This window comes from Galeopterus variegatus, unplaced genomic scaffold (genome assembly GCF_000696425.1).
Source record: "Galeopterus variegatus unplaced genomic scaffold, G_variegatus-3.0.2 Scaffold6753, whole genome shotgun sequence".
Lineage (NCBI taxonomy): Eukaryota > Metazoa > Chordata > Mammalia > Dermoptera > Cynocephalidae > Galeopterus > Galeopterus variegatus.
Window position 1 is genome coordinate 65232 of NW_007732864.1, and position 20617 is coordinate 85848.

The 20617-nt window shown below is 38.8% G+C and overlaps 1 protein-coding gene and 1 pseudogene across 1 annotated transcript in view; one reads left to right on the plus strand and one right to left on the minus strand.

Annotated features, from left to right (window-relative positions):
- The window catches only part of LOC103606631 (oligophrenin-1-like), a gene marked incomplete at its 3' end in the record, with an annotated part of 68256 nt that extends 59245 nt beyond the window's left edge, over positions 1-9011 (minus strand). Inside the window, exon 1 of the mRNA XM_008591195.1 lies at positions 8816-9011. Within this exon, the coding sequence (XP_008589417.1) occupies positions 8816-9011 (196 nt within the window). The remainder of the gene's footprint in view (positions 1-8815) is intronic.
- Positions 9012-12606: 3595 nt separating this feature from the next.
- Positions 12607-15327, plus strand: LOC103606632 (annotated as a pseudogene).
- The last annotated feature ends 5290 nt before the right edge of the window (positions 15328-20617 follow it).

Genomic DNA, 20617 nt, shown 5'->3' on the forward strand with positions numbered 1-20617 from the left:
TACTCACTCATATGTGGGAGCTGAGAGAGAAAGAGGGAAGCAAAGAAAGACCACAGTAGTGCATTGGACTAGCAGAGGGAGAGAATATTCCTTGGCCTACAAAGTGGAGTGGGGGGGAAAGGGGGAAGGAGAGAGGTTGGGAATAATATAGTGGGGGACATGGGGTACAAATGCAATATGTGGTAATGGGTATGCTGCCAGCATGAATGTGGACCTCACATCAGGGGCACAAGGGGTGAATATCAGCTTTTTATCTCGTGAATATTCATAAGAAAGGAAAAAACTAATAAGGGGAAGAAAGGGACAAATGATGTTTTAAGCACCTAAACAAAAAGCAAAATAATAAAAGGAGTAAAGCAATACATATGAATAAGAACCCTAAGTGTAAATGCATTAAACTCCCCATTCAAAAGATGGAAATTGACTGATTGGATTAAAAAGTTAGACCCAACTATACGCTGTCTTCAAGAGACCTGCCTCACCTATAAAGACAAACACAGAGTAAAAGTGAAGGGATGAAAAAGATATACCATGCAAACAGAAATGAAAAACAAGCAGGGGTAGCTATTCTTATATTGGATAAAACAGACTTTAAATCAAAAACCATAAAAATAGATAAAGAAGGCCACTATATGATGATAAAAGGATCTATCCAGTTAGAGGACATAATCGTAAATACATACACACCCAACAGTGGAGCACCTAGTGATGTAAAGCAAAAAATCTTAAACATAAAAAATAGAGAGACAAAAACTACAATAATAGCGGGTGACCCGAACAACACTCTCAGCATTAGACATTCTTTCTGGCAAAAAAATCAACAAAGAAACACAGGATTTATTTCTTTCTTTATTTGTCTATTTATTTTTCCTTTGGTGTTTGTGTCAGCATTTATTGTGTAATATAAGTTTTAGTAACAGTATTTTGGTGTATTCGAATATGGAAACACAGGATTTAAACTTTACCTTAGACCAACTGGACCTGGCAGACATCTACAGAACATTTCAGCCAACAACTAGAGAATATACATTCTTCTCATCAGCACATGGAACATTCTCCAGGATAGATCATATACTAGGTCACAAATCAAGTCTTAGCAAATTTGAAAAAACTGAAATCATCCCAAGTATCTTTTCAAAACACAATGGATTTAAATGGGAAATCAATAACAAGCAAAATTCTGGATACTCCTCAACTGCATGGAAACTGAACAACAGACTATTGAATGACCTATAGGACCACAAAGAAATAAAACAGGAAATCAAAAAATTTCTTGAAACCAGTGAAAATAAAGATACATCATACCAAAACCTATGGGATACTGCAAAAGCAGTACTAACTGGGAAGTTTATTGCAATGAACACTTACATGAAAAGAATAGAAAGTTTTCAAATAAATGACCTAACACTATGCCTAAAAGAACTAGAAAAACAACAACCCAATCCCAAAAGTAGTAGATGGAAAGAAGTAATCAAGATCAGGGCAGAACTAAATGAAATAGAGACCCCAAAAACAAAGCAAAGTATCAATGAAACAAAAAGTTGTTTTTTTGAAAAGATAAATAAAATAGATAAACCATTAGCTAGTTTCACAAAAAAGAAGAGTATCCAAAAAACAAAAATTAGAATTGAAAAAGGAGATATTACAGCTATTAACACAGAAATATCAAGAATAAGTAGAGATTGTTATAAACAATTGCACACCAACAAATATGAAAACCTGGAGGAAATGGATGAATTTCTGAACACATACAAACTAACAAGAGTGAACAAAGAAGAAATAGAGAACCTGAACAGAACAATAACAAGCAATGAGATTGAGGCAGTAATCAGAAATTTTCCAACAAAGAAAAGCCCAGGACCAGATGGCTTTACAGCTGAGTTCTACCAAACCTTTAAAGAAGTATTATTACCACTTCCCCTCAAACTTTTCCACAATTTTGAAACAGAAGCTGTCGGGCCTTAAAAAATAATGCCACCATAAGTGACATTACAAGCGGCACACAGGGGCCCACAAGGGCGTATTAACGTGGAGCCTAAGATGTCGCCAGGAGGAAGTAGGGTGGGAGTGTCTGCAGGAACCTTGCCTTAGCCCTTATTGGCCAAATATGTGCTTCCACGCTCGTGAACACTGCGTGATTGCAATAGCTAGGCACTGATACAGGATGCATGCTCTTGACCTTTAAGCTGATAAGATTATGTTAAAACCTCCCCTCCCCATCTGCCTATAAAAGCAAGTGCTTGTGTGATAATAAACGGAACTGCTCGACAGAACCCCCGCTGCGTCTGAGTGTCCTTTAATGGGCTGGTTGGGGCTGGCAGCTGTGCTCATCTCTCTTCATGGCTCTCTTCCCCCGTCTCCTCCCAAAGGGGACCGGAGGGATAAAGGAATCTGGGCCATTCGCTTGCCCACCAAAAGGGACGAGGCTAGGGCTGTTTGGGTCAGCCGGCGGCAGACCCAACAAGAAGCCAGTCTCCCAAAATCATTCTATGAGGCCTGTATTACCCTGATACCAAAACCAGATAAAGATACAACAAAAAAAAGAAAACTACAGGCCAATATCCTTTGTGAATGTAGATGTAAAAATCCTCAACAAAACATTAGCAATCAGATTGCAGCAACACATCAAAAACATTATACACCATGATAAAGTGGGATTCATCCCAGGGATGCAAAGATAGTTCAACATACGCAAGTCAGTACATGTGAAACAATACATTAATAAAATCAAGGACAAAAACCATATGATAATTTCAAGAGATGCAGGAAAATCATTTGACAAAGTTCAACATCACTTCATGACTAAGACTCTCAGCAAATTAGGTATAGAAGGAAATTCTCTCAATAAAATAAAAGCCATTTAGGAGAAACCAATCACCAATATCATCCTGAATGGGAACAGGAACAGGAACAAGACAAGGATCCCCACTCTCACCAATCCTGTTTAACATAATATTAGAAGTACTAGCCAGAGAAATCAGGCAAGAGAAATAAATAAAAGGCATCCAGATTGGACAGGGCAAAATCAAACTCTCCTTGTTTGAAGACAACATGATCTTATATAGTACAAAACTACAGACTCTACCAAAAAACTTTTACAACTGATTAGCAGTTTCAGTAATGATGTACGGTACAAACTCAACGCCCAAAACTCAATAGCATTTTCATTCCCCAATAACAAACTAGCAGAAAATGAAATCAAGAAAGCAAGCCTATTTACCATAGTCACCAAAAAAATTAAATATCTAGGTATCAGTTTAACCAAGGAGGTGAATGATCTCTACAAAGAAAACTACAAAACATTACTGAAAGAAATTAAACAGGACACCAAAAGGTGGAAACACATACCAAGATCTTGGATGGGAAGAATTAACATTGCGAAAATGTCCATTCTACCCAAAGCCATCTACAGATTCAATGCAATTCCTATCAACATGCCAAAGACATTCTTCACAGAAATAGAAAAAGCAATCCAAACATGCATATGGAACAACAAAATACCCCAAACAGCCAAAGCAATCACGAGTAAAAATAAATAAATAAATAAATAAATAAAGCCGAGGCATAGCACTACTTGACTTCAAATTATATTACAAAGCTATTGTACCCCAAACAGCATGGTACTGGCATAAAAACATTCAGATCAATGGAACAGAATAGAAAACCTCGGAATCAACCCCACTTACTTACAGCCAACTGATATTTGACAAAGGCAGCAAGAACATACACTGGGGAAAAGACTGCGTCTTCAATAAATGGTGCTGAGAAAAATGGACATCCACATGCAGAAACTTGAAACTGGACTTGTAGCTCTCACCATACCAAAATCAACACAAAATATATTAAAGCCTTAAATATAATGCCTGAAACCATGAAATTACTAAAAGAAAATATAGGAGAAACACTCCAGATAATAGGAGTGGGCAAAGCCTTTATGAATAAGATCCCAAAAGCACAGGCAACAAAAGAAAAAATAAACGGGATTATATTGAACTAAAAAACTTCTGCACAGCAAAGAAAACAATGAACAGCACAGAAAGACAACCTACCGAATGTGAGTAAATATTTACAAACTATACATCTGACAAGGGATTAATATCCAGAATATACAATTAATTAAACAAACTATAAAGTGAAAAAAAAAAATCCAAACAAAAAATGGGCAAAGGAGATGAACAGACATTTCTCAAAGGAAGACAGTACAAATGGCCAAAAAGTACATGAAAAAATGCTCATTATCACTAGTCAACAGAGAAATGCAAATAAAAACCACACTGAGATATCATCTCACCCTAGTTAGACTAGTGATAATTAAAAAGACCAAGAATAACAAATCCTGGTGAAGATGCAGGGAAAAGGAAACTCTTCTACAGTGTTTGTGGGACTCTAAATTAGCACAGCCATTATGCAAAACAGTATGGAGGTTTCTCAAACAACTACAGATAGAGCTACTATGTGAAGTATGCATAAAACAAATGTACTTAACAGTGCCTGGTTTTCCATAGCCTTGCAGTTTCAAATACTGACCTTGCTGTGTTACAATTCTTTATCTTACAACAGAGACTGTATAGCCTGAGGAAAATTTCCTGTCCTTTTCAAGCTGCAAGGCTTTGTAAAACCAGGCCCTGTGAATTACATTTGTTTTATGCATACTTCACACCAAATGAAAGAACAAGATAAAATTCTAGAAACCAACTCTCACAAAATGTAGATATGTGATTCACCTTACAGTTTATTCAAAAGGACAGTCATAAAGATGCTCACTGAGGTACAGAGAGCAATGCATGAACAAACTGAGAATTTCAACAAAGAGAAAATATTAAAAAGTACCACACAGAAATCATTGAGCTGAAGAATAATATCACTAAATTCAGAAAATCAATAGAGGAGTTCAAACAGCAGACTAGATCAGGCAGAAGAAAGAATTAGCAAATTTAAAGACAGGCCATTGGAAATCATCAAATCTGAGCATTAAAAAGAAAAAAAAAAAGAAAAGGAGTGAAGATAGCCTAGGGGATTTAATAAACATCATCAAACAGAAAAAATTACCTATTATTAGAGTACCAAAAGGCAAGGAGAGAGAGAAAGTTGCAGAAAACATATTCAAAGAAATAATGATAGAAAACCTTCCAAGTCTGGGGAAGAAAATAGAAATTCAGATCTGGGAAGCTCAGTGGATACTTAACTGGATAAATCCAAAGAGACCCACAATAAGATACATTATAATCAAATTGTCTACAGTTAAAGACAAAGACAGAATATTGAAAGCTGGAAGGGAAAAAAACTCATTACAAACAAGGAGATCTCCATAGGATTATTAGGGGATTTTTTTTTTTTCAAGAGAAACCCTACAGGCCAAAATGGAATGGGATACTATATTGAAAAAGCTGAAAGGCAAACTTTCAACCAAGAATACACCTAGCAATTCTGCCCTTCAAAAATGTAGGGGAGTTGAGAACTTTCACAGACAAACAAAATCTGAGGTAATTATCACTATTCGATCTGCCTTACAAGAAATACTTCAGCTTTTCCTTCAAGCTGAAGGAAAAGTTTGCTAAGTAGCAACATGAAAATATAAAACTCACATGTAAAAGTAATTATATAGTCAAACTCAGAACACTCTTATACTGTAATGGTGGTGTGAAAATCAATTATATCTCTAGCATAAAGTTAAGAAGACAAATCTATTAAAAGAACTACAGCTCCACCAATTTATTAAAGAAAACAAACTATAAAAGTTACAAAACATATCAAGAACAAATTGTGGGTGGAGTGAGTAAAGGTGTAGTTTCTGCAAGTGATGAATGTTAAGTTGTTATCACCTTAAAGTGAAGTTATTAGTATAAAATTTTTTATGTAAGCATCACAATAACCACAAACTAAAAACCTTTAGTAGATACACAAAAGATAAAAAAGAAAGGACTCTAAGCACACCACTACAGAAAATCATCAAACCACAAGACAGCCAGTGAGGAAGAATGGCACAAATGATCTACAAATTAACCACAAAACAATTAACAAAATGGCAACAGTAAGTAACCCATCAATAATGACTTCAAATGTAAATGGATTAAATTTTCCAATTAAAAGACAGTGAGTGGATGAATGGACTAAGAAAGCAAAACTCAACTATATGCTGCCTATAAGAGACTCACTTCACCTCTAAGGACATGAATAGCCTGAAAGTGAAAGAATGAAAAGAGATATTCCACACTAATGGAAAACAAAATAGAATGGAGGTAGCTGTACTTATATCAGACATGTAAAAAGAGACAAGTGTCATTATATACTGATAAAGGGGTCAATTCATCAAGAAGATATAATAATTGTAAATATAAGTGCACTCAAAAGCAATGCACCTAGATATATAAAGCAAATAATAATAGATTTGAAGGCAGATATAGACTGCAAGGCAATAATAGTAGGAGACTTCAAAATCCACTTTCAACATTGGACAGATCATCTAGAGAGAAAAATCAATAAGGAAACATTGGACATGAACTACACTTTAGACTTAATGGACATAACAGGACAGTCCATCCAACAGCAACAGAATACACATTCTTCTCAAGTGCACCCAGAAATTTCTCCAGGATAGGGTCGGCCCGGTGGCGCACTGGATAGTGCGCCGCTTGGGAAGCGCGGCGGCGCTCCCGTCCGAGGGTTCGGATCCCACATACAGACCGGCTCCCGCTCACTGGCTGAGCGAGGCGCGGGAGCAACGCCGAGGGTTGCGATCCCGTTGCCGGTCCCCGGTCCGGTACGGGGGCAACACTGAGGGTTGCGATCCGGTGCCGGACATGGAAAAAAGACAAAAAAAAAAAAAAAAAAAAAATTTCTCCAGGATAGATCACACATTAGGTCATAAAACAAGTTTTAACAAATTTAAAAAGATTGAAATCATCCTGGACATCTTTTCTGACCACATGAAACTAGAAATTAATAACAGGAGGAATCTTGGAAATTCATATGGAATCAGAAAAGACCTGAAATAGCCAATGCAATCTTGAGCAAAGAAAACAAAGCTGGAGGCATCACATTCCCTGATTTCTAATTATGTTATAAAGCTACTATAATCAAAATAATATGATAATAGCATAAAAAGACACATTGACCAATGGAACAGGATAGAAATCCCAAGTATTTACAGTCAGTTGATTTTTTTCAAAAATGCCAAGAACACTCAATGGGGAAAGGACAGCCTTCAATAAAAGGTGTTGGGAAAAATAGATATCCATATGCAGAGGAATGAAATTGGACCCTTATCTCAAATCATATAGAAAAACTCACAATGAATAACAGACTTATAAATAAGACCTGAAATTGTAAAACTACTAGAAGAAAACATGGGAGAAAAGCTCTAAAACTATGATCTTACAATTATTTCTGGGATGATACCCCAAAAGTACAGGAAACAGAATGAAAAATAGCCAAATGGGATTGCATCATAATAAAACATTTCTGTCTTCTGGTCAAGATGGCAGAAGAGATGGTCCCCAGTGTCACTCTCTCCCACAAATCAACCAATTTACAACTATTAAAAAGTAATGACAGCCAAGCTGGGGCCAATAGAGCTCAAGGAAAAGGAAGAGAGACCTACGGAGTTCATGAAGGCAAAAGAAACCACAATAAAGGAAAGAAAGGATCGCTCCCACCATTTCAAATCCCAGCCACTTCAAGGCTGGCCCTGGTGAGCTCACGAAGCAAGAGTTGACAAAAGCCACAACTGTGCCACTCCTATGAAGTTGCTTGGAGGCAGCAGGGGAGAAGAGGGCCTTGGTGGCTCTCAGGCCAGCAGGACCACTAACAGGGTTCCCATGGACCCACACAGGAATGAGGAGCCACAACCACTGAAAACAGGAGCCACTCGGAGGCTGATGAGTCATCACAAGCAACCAGCACACAGCCCATCCCATGAGAATTGTTTAGAGTATGAGTGGTAGGGGAGATGGGCCCATTGGGGGAGCACTGGGACACAGCATGGACAGCTGATCTGCCCTCCAATCAGCACAAGACCACTCAGTGGAGATTGGCCAGGAACACATATCTGCAGGGGGTGCAGTTTGCTAAAAAGTCTCAGGCCCAGACCAGACTTTCCACACAACCCAGGTATACTAGAACTCACAAGACCTGGTAGTACCAACAAGGTGAACCATTAAAACCCGAGCTACACAAAAAGCCTTCCCCAGGGAATCAGCAGCAAAGCACCAATTTAGTTCAGCTACAGGGTTCAAGTGCTGGTACAGGGTTCAAGTGCTGGTCCCTACAGGAAGTTCCTCCATTTTAGAAGTAAGCAAAGGACAACAAATTAGTACCAGTGCAGAGTTTAAGTGGTGGGAACAGCAAATAATCCAACACAGAACTGAAAGAAAAAACAAAATACCCACAGACCAGACACAAAGTTTGACATTAACTAGCAAAGGTCTAAAATCACCAAAGAATGCCTATAAAACCTAGAAGGGGGTAGGGCTGGATGCCTGAGCCATGACCCCAAGCATCTGCAACCAGCCCAGTGATGACCACCAACCCATTGCAGGAAGTGCACTGGGCTGCTGAACTAGGGCAGTGGGGGTCTTGGGCATTGGCCATACCCCCCCAACACTACTCACAATGAAACCAGTGACAACCACCGAGCTGCCACAAGAAGTGCCCCAGGCTGCTGCCAGCCAGGGCAGTAGGGGGCTGAGGGCCTTGTTCTAGCCCTGTGACAGCTGCAACCAGTCCAGTGATTACCACTGAGCTGCTGAGGAAGTGTCCTGGGCTCCTGAGCCAGGGTGGTGAGGGGCCGAGGGCCTTGGACACACTCCCCTGCCACCTGCAATCAGCTCAGCAACAACAACCAAGCCACTGCCAGAAACGCCCTGGATTCCTGAGCCAGGGTGGCTGGGGGCTAAGGGTTTCAGCCCGCCCCCGACATTTGTAACCAGCCCAGTGTCAACCACTGGGCCACTGCTGGAAGCCCCCTGGTCTCCTAAGCCAGAGCAGTAGAGGGCTGAAGTCTTCAGCCACATATCTCTGACATGTGCATCCAGCCCAGCAACAACTGAGCCACCACTGGAAGCCCCTAGTCTCCCCTGCAGGAATGAAGGGGGAGCCATGGGCCTCAACCACATCCCCGCTTCTTCCTCCTCCCACCTTATTTCCTTACCCCTTCCCTTCTCTCCCTCCCCCTCCAACTGCTCTGCAACAACATCTTAGAAGGTAAAAAAGTAATATTAATAAATAAACTTTAAAAATGAAGAAATAAATAATTTCTGCAAAGCAAAGGAAACTGTTAACAGAATAATAAGTCAGGCCACAGCCTGGGAGAAAATATTTGCAAACCATACATATAATAAAGGGCCAATATCCAAAATATATAAGAAACTCAAACAATTCAATAGCAAGAAAACAATAAACCTGATTAAGAAATGGGCAAAGGACCTGAAAAAATATTTCTTAAAAGAAGAGATACAAATGACCAACAGATACATGAAAAAATGCTCAACATCTCTAATTGCCATGGAAATGCAAAATAAAAGCACAATGAGATATCACCTAACATCTGTTAGAATGGATATTATAAAAAAGATGAATGATAACAAGTGTTGGCAAGAATGTAACAGAAAGAGAACGCTGTACATTGCTTGTAGGAATGTAAATTAAAACGGGCATTTTGGAAAATAGTATGGAGGTTCATCAAAAAACTAAAATAGAATTATCATATAATCCAGCAATTCCACTTCTGGATACATATTCAAAGAAATAAATTGGTTTGCAGAAGAGATATATGCATGCCCACATTCATTTTAACATTACTTACCATAGCCAAGATATGGAAGTAACCTTAGTGTTCATCAACAGATGAATGGATGATGAAAATGTGGTATTATACACACAATAGAATACTATACACTCTCAAAAAAGAAGGAAATTCTGCCACTCATGACAACGTGGATAAACTTGGAGGACATTATTCTAAGTAAAATAATCTCAGCATATAAAGACAAATATGGTAGGATTTCATTTATATGTGGAATCTAAAAAAGTTGATCTCATAGAAACAAAGAGTAGAAAGGTGATTACCAGAGGCTGAGGGGAAGGTGGAGAGATGGGAAAAAAGATGTTGATCAAAGGGTACAAAGTTAGTTGGGAGGAATAAGTTTTGGTGATTGATTGCACTGCACAGTGAACACAGTTAATAATAATGTATTGTATATTTCAAAATTGCTAAAAGAATAGATTTTCACTGCTCTCACCACAAAAAATAAGTTGGTGAGGTGATAGGTTTTAATTAGCTTGACTGCATCTTTCTACAATGTAAACATAGATCAAATCTTCACATTGTACCCCATAAATACACACAATTATTATTTGTCAATTATAAATGAATGAATAAATGAATGAAGGACAAAACGACCAACCTAGGATTCTGTACCCAGTGAAATTATCCTTCGAAAATGGAGGAGAAACAAAGACTTTCTCAGATAAATAAAAATTGAGGAAATCTGTCAGCAGTAGACATGCCTTGTAAGAAACATTCAAAGAATTTCTTCAGAGAGAAGGAAAACAATATAAGCCAATAACTTGGATCCACATAAAGAAAGAAAGAGCATCGGAAAAGGAATAAATTATTTTAAATAAAACCTTTTATTTAACTTATTCTTAATTGATCTAACAAGTAATAGTTCAAAATGATAATACCAACACTGTATTCAGTGATTATAGCTATGGATACATAAAATGAATGGCAGCATAAATCATATAAGGGATGGCTGGGAATGAATGAAAGCCAAATAACAAAAGTTCTTATATATCAGTGTTTCCCAGAGTGTAGCACATGGATGAACATTTTTTTATAATTTTAATAATTATGCATTTATTTTTAAATGCATTCAAAAACAATAATTAGTATTTGAAATTGTTTCAAGAACATCATTGCTTAGGTGAAGTAAAGGGAAACAACACATTTATTTAACAAAAAATACTCAGTAAATAATAGTACAGGTGGTATATGGACACAACGAAATTTATTAATATGGTTCAAGAATGACTGAAGCTTTGGCAAAATTAGATTTGAAGGCAGAGAGAGCAGTTAGGAGATCGTTGCAATAGTCTGGGTGAGACAATGAAAGCCTGAACTAAGGTGGTAGCAATGAGAATGAAGCAGGGAGTAGATTTTTTCAATATTTAGGAGATGAAATTGATCAGACTTGGGAGCTGATTAAATGTGAGGGTCGTGGGTGAGAAAAGACAAGGATAACTTCCACATTTCTGTGTAAGAGACTGACAGTGGTATTACCACCCAAGATACAGGAAGAGAAGTAACTCTCTTTTTGTTGGCTGTTTCATTTTTGGGGTGTTATGGACTGGGTGGCCAGAAGATGAATGAGCTTAGTCTTAGATTTGTGAAGTTTGAGAGGTCAACAAGGTTTCTAGATAGAGGTGACAAGCCTGGACTTATGTTAAGAGGACTGGGTTGGAGATAGAAATTTGGGAGCCATTGGCATAGTTAAAATTATAAGTATGAAGAGAATTCCAGACAGAATCCTGCAGAACATCATGGTTAAGGGATAAGTAGAAGAACAGAAACCTGAAAAGGAGGCTGAGAAGGAAGAGTGAGAGAAACAGAAGAAAGTGTGTTAGAGAAAGCCATTGAGAAGAGTGTCAGCGGCATATTCAGTATCAAATATAGTGGTTTATATTAAGTGAAACAAGTCAGGCACAGAAAGAGAAATATCACATGTTCTCACTTATTTGTGGAAGCTAAAAATAAATAAATACACAAACAAATTGGGGGGGGGGAGAAGAAGACACAACAATTACAATTCCTTGAAGTTGATACGACAAGCGAACAGATATGAGGTTGTTGGAAGGGAGTGGGGAGAGGTAGGATGGAGGGAGGTTTCGGTAATGGGCCACAATAATCAACCACATTGTATACTGACAAAGTTAAATTAAATTAAATTAAATTAAAAAATAAAACATGAAAAAAAACCCAAATATAGTATAGTTCAAGCAAGTGAAAGACTGAGAAATGCTTACAGAAGCAAAATAAATATCATTCCCAATAAAAAGTGGGTGAGGTAGTGGGAAAAAAGGAAGACTGAAGTACACTGAGGAGTGAAAATGTGAAGGAAAGAGTCAGTGTAGATTAGTTCTTCTCATGTTTTACTGTGCATGTGAGTCACCTGGGGATCTTGTTAAAATGCAGATTCTAATTTAATACGTCCAGGGTGGGGCTGTAGAATCCATATTTCTACCAAGCTCATTGGCGATGCTGATGCAGCTGGTTTCCAGACACACGTTGGATGACTAAGAGTGAATACTATATATACTTTGTATAGGTCTGCCTGGAATGGGAGGACAAAAAATAGAGCAGAATAGCTAAAGGGGCATGTAAGGCCAAAGACAAATTTTTTTTTACACTCAGACTTGAGCACTCTCATAGGCTGTGCAAAGAGCCACCAGAGAGGAGGAAGTTAAAATACAGCTAACAGGATAACTGATGGTGTGAGATTCCTGAGAAACAATGAAAGGATGGAAAGAAACAGCACAGTTTTAAGAATTAGCCCAGAGCAGGAGGAGGGATGCGTCCCATTTTGAGACCGCAGGGAGGAAGAATGGATGACTGTGTATACAGGTAAGGGTATGCTAGTCTCATAAAATGAGTTTGGAAGTATTTCCCTCTACTTCTATTTTTTTGAAGAGTTTAAGAAGGATTGGTGTTAATTCTTTTTATGTTTGGTAGAACTCAGCTGTGAAACCATCTGGTCCTGGGATTTTCTTTGTTGGGAGGTTTTTGATTACTTCTTTAATCTCCTTATTTGTTATTGGTCTGATCAGGCTTTCTATTTCTTCTTGATTCAGTCTTGGAACGTTGTATGTTTCTAGGAATTTATCCATTTCTTCCAGGTTATCTAATTTGTTGGCATATAATTGTTCATAATAGTCCCTCATGAACCTTTTTATTTCTGAGGCATTGGTTACAATGTCTCCTCTTTCATTTCTGATTTTATTTGTTTGAGTCTTTTTTGTAATCTAGCTAAGGATTCATCAATTTTGTTTCTTTAAAAAGATTTTTTCAACAGGTTTTTGGGAAACTTAATATTTTAAGATGGCAACACTCCCCCAATTGCTCTAAAGAGTCAATGTGGTCCCTTTTAAAATCTCCAGCAAGGTTTATTTATTTATTTATATATTTATTTTGATAAAATGACAAGGTGATCCTAAATTTCATATGGACTTGCAAGGGACTCCAAATAGCCAAAACAACTATGAAAAACAAGAAGAAAATTGAAGAAATCACAGTTCCCAATTTCAAAAATTTCCAGTTATAATAATCGTGACAATGTGATACCAGCATAAGGACAGACAGAGAGATCAATGGAATAGAACTGAGAATTCAGAAATATATCTATACATTATGGTCAACAGATTTTCAATAGGGTACTAAAAAAATTCAATGAGGAAAGAAAAGTCTCTTCAACAAATTGTGTAGGGACAACTCGAGAGCTACCTACAACAGAATGAAGTTGTACTCCTATCTCACAATATATACAAAAAGTAACTGAAAATTTATCAAAGACTTAACTGTAAGAGCTAAAACTTAAAATTCGTTCAAGAAAACATAGAGGTTTTTTTCCCATGACCTTGGATTAAGCAATGGTTTCTTAGATGACACAAAAACACAAAAGACAAAAGAAAAATAGATAAGTCAAACTTCATCAAAATGAAAAACTTGTGCTTCAAAGGACGCTATCAAGAAAATGCAAAGACAATAGACAAAATTTGAGAATATATTTGAAAATCATATCTGATAAGGGACTTGCAGCAAGAATATACAAAGAATTCTTACAACTCAACAATAAAAAGACAATGCAATTTTTTTTTGACAATGCAATTTTTAAAAAGACAAATAATTTGAATAGACATTTCTCCAAAGAAGATATATAAATAGGCAATAAAAATATGAAAGGATGTGCAACATTATTAGTTATTAGTGTATTGCAGTTCAAAACCACAATGACACCGCCAGCCTCGGAGATGCAGCGGAGGAGCCCGGGCTCGCCTTCAGCTAGGATGTGCTGAGCATGTTCAGCGGGAATAGGAACCTGTGGGCGGCGCAGCTCAGGCCCTGCTGAAGCAGCTGGGAGCCACCATCCAAGAGGGCGCCTTCACTTCAAACAGTGCTTATCTGTTGTCATTTCCTTGCGTGGTTTTTCAAATGCTACCCAAATAACCAGCTCAAACTTCTCTGTGATCTATCCAACAGTCTTACATCAATTGAACTTTCACCCTTGCGAGGATCAGCCCAAGGCCCAAACAAAACGAAGTCTTTCATAAGTTTGGGGATATGGATTCCTGTCAGTGACATTTATTAATCTGGCATCTCTCCTTTGATTGATTTTGACTCCATTGATAAAGAAATCTTACTTCCCAAAGATTTTGACTTATTTTGTGGGACTGGCTATTGGGACTCCTTTTTCAAATGCAATGTTCCAACTTCTTCCAGGGGTATTTGGATTTAATCCCGAAGTTGACAACTATGTTGAGAAGGAAGTTGCTGTGTCTGGTGGATTTTACATATTTTTCTTTTTTGAAAGAATGCTTAAGATGTTATTAAAGACTTATGGTCAGAATGATCATACCCACTTTAGAAACAGTGACTTTGGTCCTCAAGAAAAAACTCATCAACCTAAAGCATTACCTGCCATCATTGGTGTGATATACTATGCCAATCCTGCTGTCACAGAGTCTAACGAACACATCCATTTCAATAATGTTAATGTAGTATCTCTACAGGATGGAAAAAGGAAGTCAAGTTCCTGTACCTGTCTGAAGGGGCCCAAACTGTCAGAAATAGGGACAACTGCCTGGATGATAACCCTCAGTGAAGCCCTCCATGATTTCATAGATGGCTTGCCAATTGGCGCTTCCTCCACCTGGTCTCTTCTTCAGAGACTCAGGACTTCTATAGGAATCCTGTGTGAGGAGTTTCCTCATGAGTTAGAATACTTTGTGATCCTACTTAACGCAGGGATGAGCACTTGACTAGCCTTGCTATTCAATTTCCTTTCTGAGTGTTCCTGTTATGTTGGGCTAGCTTTTAGCAGTTTGGTGGGCAACAATTTTGCTCCAAATACTACATTTGCACTTGCTGGAGGCACGTTTCTCTATATTTTTCTGGCAGGTATGTTTCCAGAGATGAATGATATGCTGGGAGAAAAGGTAACTGGAAGAAAAATTGATTTTATCTTCTTCCTGATTCAGAACGCTGGAATGTTAACTGAGTTCAAAGCCACTCTGCTCATAACCTTGTATTCAGGAGACATCAAATTAGAGTAACAGGAAACTGAAGATAGTGTTGTTAATGAGGGCATTTAATAAATAAAAATATCTCCAAAGGGATTTTAAAGCTGATCTTATTTAGTTAAAAGATAATTTTGTTTTCAACTGTTGGTCAAGAAAACTAGTTATTGATTTCAGATCTGTGAAAGAGGCCATTATTTATTGAGGAAAATGCTTCAAAAGGTTTTTGGTTTCAGTCTGAAATGCCTGGAATATGGAGTCTTTGGTAAATACCCATTTTTCAATGTTTCATGCATAATAGAAAATCATTGCAAAGCAAGAGATATGCATTCTATAATCATGTAGATATCTAGATCCAGACGAAATACAAGATAAGTTGTGTGAGCCTTTAAGACTCTATGGTAGGATCAAAGGATCAAGTGGTTTCAGAATGGTTTTCTTTCAATTAGTTTGTTCTAGCACTTTCAAGAGCAAGTACATCAAAATGTAGAAGAGAATCAAAATGTATACAACACCAATATAAATGATTCCAAGGCCTTAATGAACCCAAGAAAGTTTGCTCACAACTTTTATTCTGTTTTATATTTCAATTAGGAACTTGTAGGATTGTTTTGAAAACTATTCCAAAATAATATGAATTAGGATATCAATAAAGTTTTGCTGGCCCTTTTAAGTTCAGGCTTAGAGGTTTATTTCTAAGTGTAAACTCTACCAGATTTTATAAAAAGCCAGAATTGCTTTTTTATGACTTATGTTGTGGTTGCATCCCTTACAAATGATGGAACAGTATGTAAAGCTGGTGACAACTCAGTTTCAGTACACCATATGTTTGCTTTGCGAAGATCAAGAATACATTGGTTTAGAGAAAGAAACTGAAGGTAATTTTAAGCAATTTACTTTTAAAGATAAACATAATTATTTAGCAGGGAATATTTTAATAAATGCAAAGCAACACCTCGACTGCTGTACTCATATGTCAAGGACTGATTAACCGGAAAACATACATTCCTGTGCGTGACTGAGAGTCATTCAGAAAAAACTTATTTTGTGTTCAGTCTACATTTTTCCATAGGTATACCTTGGGAAAAAAAAATTCAGCACACCATGGTTATTTTTCTACCTTTTTTTGAAGATAGAGCCTATTTACTCATTTAGCAGATATAGAAAACTGGTCTAAAATCGAACATCATAACCTCAACCTACATTCCAAAGTCACTTAAGGAAAGATGATTTGACACTGATGAAAATGATTGGTAAAAGTCAACAATAATCTCAGGAATTACACTTTCCCACAGACAATAAAATGTTTTCACAAAGCAGTAATGCAGATTTGATTAATATTTAACATGTATGTTAATGGATATATCCTTTGGATATATACCCAGTAGTGGGATTGATGGATAATAAGGTAGCTCTATCTGTAGTTGTTTGAGAAACCTCCATACCGTTTTCCATAATGGCTGTGCTAATTTACAGTCCCACCAACAGTGCAGAAGAGTTTCCATTTCCCCGCATCATCACCAGCATTTATTATTCTCGGTCTTTTTAATAATGACCAGTCTAACTGGGGTGAGATGATATCTCAGTGTGGTTTTTATTTGCATTTCTCTGATGACTAGTGATGTTGAGCATTTTTTCATGTACCTGTTTGCCATTTGTATGTCTTCCATTGAAAAGTGTCTATTCATCTCCTTTGCCCATTTTTAATTGGATTATATGAGTAAGACTCCAAAAGCACAAACAGCAAAATAAAAAATTAATAAATGGGATTATATCAAATTAAAAAGCTTCTGCACAACAAAGGAAACAATCAACAGAGCAGAAAGACAACCTAGAGAATGGGAGAAAATATTTGCAAACTATACATCTGACAAGGATTAATATCCAGAATATACAAAGAACTCAAACAACTATACAGTAAAGAGACAGAAAGTAGATTAGTGGTTGTCAGAAGCTGCAGGGAGGGGAGAATGGGGAATGATTATTGCTACCAACTATAGGGTTTCTTTTTTGGGTGATGAAAATGTTCTGGAATTAGATAGTGGTGATAGTTGCACAACCTTGTGAATATACTAAAAACCATTAAATTGCATATTATAAAAGGGTTAATTTTATGGTGAGAATTACAGTCAATTTTCATCATTCATGGTAGTTAGGTTCTATCAATTTGCTGTGAACATTCAATTAGCAAATACTGAACACTTCTCCTAGTAGAAATACAGAGTTAGGTTCCTGCAAGCCTCTGATCACATCATTTTTATCATCGGATGAATATATAATCTTGTTTTATGTGTGTTTTTAGATGCCTTATTTTGTTTGTTTATCTTATTTACTTATTTTATTTTATCATGACACAATGTAAACCTTTTAGTGGCCCTTTACGAATTTCACCCTAACCCTGCCTCCCCCTTCCCCTTTCCCACTTCTGGTGGCCTCAGTTCCATTCTTTCCTTTTGAAAGTTCAAGCCCTCTACCCAGAAGCAGGCAAGAGAGCAGCACCTGAGGTCTTAGGCAAAAGCAAAGGGCAGCCAGCCTCCTCCACCAGGAAGCAGGCAAGCGAGCAATGCTTGGGGTCCTAGGCAGAAGTGGAGGGCAGCTCCCTCTGCCCAGAAGCAGGCAAGAGAGAAATTCCCAGGCTCCTAGGCCAGAGTGAAGGGCAGCTGCCTCTGCTCAAAAGCAGGCAAGAGAGCAACACCAGGGGTTCTAGGCAGGAGCCAAGTACAGCACCCCCCACCCCGAAGCAGACAAGAGAGCAATGCACCGGTCCTAGGCAGGAGCCAAGAGCAGCCAGCTCCCTACACCTGGAAGCAGGCAAGAGAGAAATGGCCTGGGGTCCTAGGCAGGAGCTCAGAGTAGCCAGCCCCATCTGCCCAAAGCAGGCAATAGAGCGATGCCCAGGGTCCTAGGTGGGAGCCGAGGGAAGCACACCCCTCCCAGAAGCAGGGAAGAGAGAACACCAAAAACACCACTTCTGTGCAGGTGGCCCACCACAGCCACGGCCACAACAACAGCTGCCACAAAAGTGGCTTGATGCCATAGCAGTGGCCACAGCCACTGTGCAGGTGGCCTGCCAGAGACTCAACTGCACTGACATAAGGAGAGTCACCAGTGAAGACTGGAAAAGAAGACATCTCTCTCCTCAAAGACCACTCCAGAGTAATAGAAGAAGCAACTGCTCTACCAAATGACCAGACATCAACATAGAGATACTAGAAATACAAAAAAAAAAAAAAACACACAAAACCCCCGAAACAATAGAAATATGATACCACCAAAAGAATACAGTAATTCTCAAATACCAGACACTATAGAGCAGGAAACCCTTGAAATGATGGAAAAGGAATTCTGAGCAACAATCTTAAGGAAACTAACTGAGAGACAAGAAGACTCAGACAACATAATGAAAGACGGACACAGAAATAAAGAAGCAGTATGATACATGAGTGTGCTAACAAGAAATCCAGATGAAGACTAGGTACTGTTTATAAAACCTTGGTGCTACTGAAAAGCACAGCTGAATGATGTGAAGATGCACCCAGGGTTGCCACCCATGGCCACAAAGATTACGCACTATACACCACCAGGACAAGCATTGTTCAAAAAGACTATGATGTAAACAGTGACCCCTAGAGTTGGGCAATATGGCAGCCCTGGCTAGACCATACCAGATAATACAGAAATAAAAATATAATAACATAATACCATAATAGTGCACTGAATACCTACTCAGTGATACACACTGTTCTAAATACTTTACACATATTTAACTTCATTATTCCTCACAGTAATACTATGAATTAGATGCTATTATTATCCATAACCTACAAATGAAGAGAAAGGCACCAAGAGGGAAACAACTTGCCCAAGATCATATAGCCACTAAGTTGTGGAGTTGGGATACAAACCCGGGCAGTCTGAGTACAGAGCCCATGTATTTAACCACTATGAGGTAAGCAAAATGAAACAAACAAAAAACAGGGAACTTACCTGATTTATCTATAAAATTAAAACTGGATGTATATATACAGTATCACCTACAAAATATTTTTGCCAAAAAATAGATCAAGCCTCTAGATGAAAATACCAGTTTATAGGAAAGATAGTAGACTACATTTGGTGATAGAATGAGGAGAATATAGAAAATTCTACAGGACAAACAACCCAGTTATCTCTAAAAATAAATGGAAAGAAAAAAAAAATAGAAGGGGGAAGTTATAGATTAAAAGAGACTCAAGGGCCGGCCCGGTGGCGCACTGGAGAGTGTGCCGCTTGGGAGCGCGGTGGTGCTCCCGTTGAGGGTTCGGATCCCATGTGGAGACCGGTTCCCACTCACTGGCTGAGCGCAGTGCGGGCACAACACCGAGGGTTGCGATCCCGCTGCCGGTCCCCGGAACGGGCGCGACACCAAGGATTGCGATCCTGTTACTGGTCAGTAAAAAAGACAAAAAGGAAAAAAAAAAAAAGAGAGGGAGACTCGAGACTTTACCAAATGCAATGTGTGGACCTTGTTGGAATCCTGATTCAAACAATCAAACTGTAAAACAACAAAAAAACACTGGAGCTGGGAAATTTAAAAATGTGATAATATTAAGGAATTACTTCTGCTTTTTAGGTATGAAAATGATATCATGGCTGCTTAAAAAAGGAGTCCTTCATCTTTTAGATATGACATCTAAAATCTGCTTCAAAATAATCCAGTGGGAGGATTAAGATGGCAACGGGTCTGGAGCGGCCATGCCAGGAGACAGCGTGATCCTGAGAGCTGTGCGCTGTGATACCAGAGTATTAATTGCATTTCCAAGAGCAACAAAAGGCGAATAATTCTTTCAACAACGATCCTACATTGACAAACAAGCGGTAGCAGGTTCGAGGTTTTGGGGCCGACACACAAGAGGACCCCTGAGAGCACCCAAGCCCGGCTGCGAGAACGAACGGGCAGCCCAGACAACAAAGGCCAAGAAAGCCAGCAAAAAACTGCGCAGAAACGGAGTGAAACGCGCCGGACCGGCCCAACTCTGCGAGCTCTGTGAGTCACCCCCAGCCCAGCCCCACTTGCGGGGCAAAGCCCGACGGCTCCCCGCCCTCCTGGCTCCCGATACCACACCAGGCTAGGCGCCCACAACAGAGCTGCCTCCATTTTCTTGGGTGGGGGCGGAGAAGGCCGGCTTAGGGAGGGCAGGACAGCCATCTCTGCTTGGTGTGGCTCCTCACTGAGACGTGCTATTTGCTTACCTCGACGTGGGGCGCCCCGGGGCCTGTGGACCGGCCTACAATCCCACTCTCCCCAGGGGTCTCAGACGGGGCTGGTAGCGTGGGGAGCCCCCGG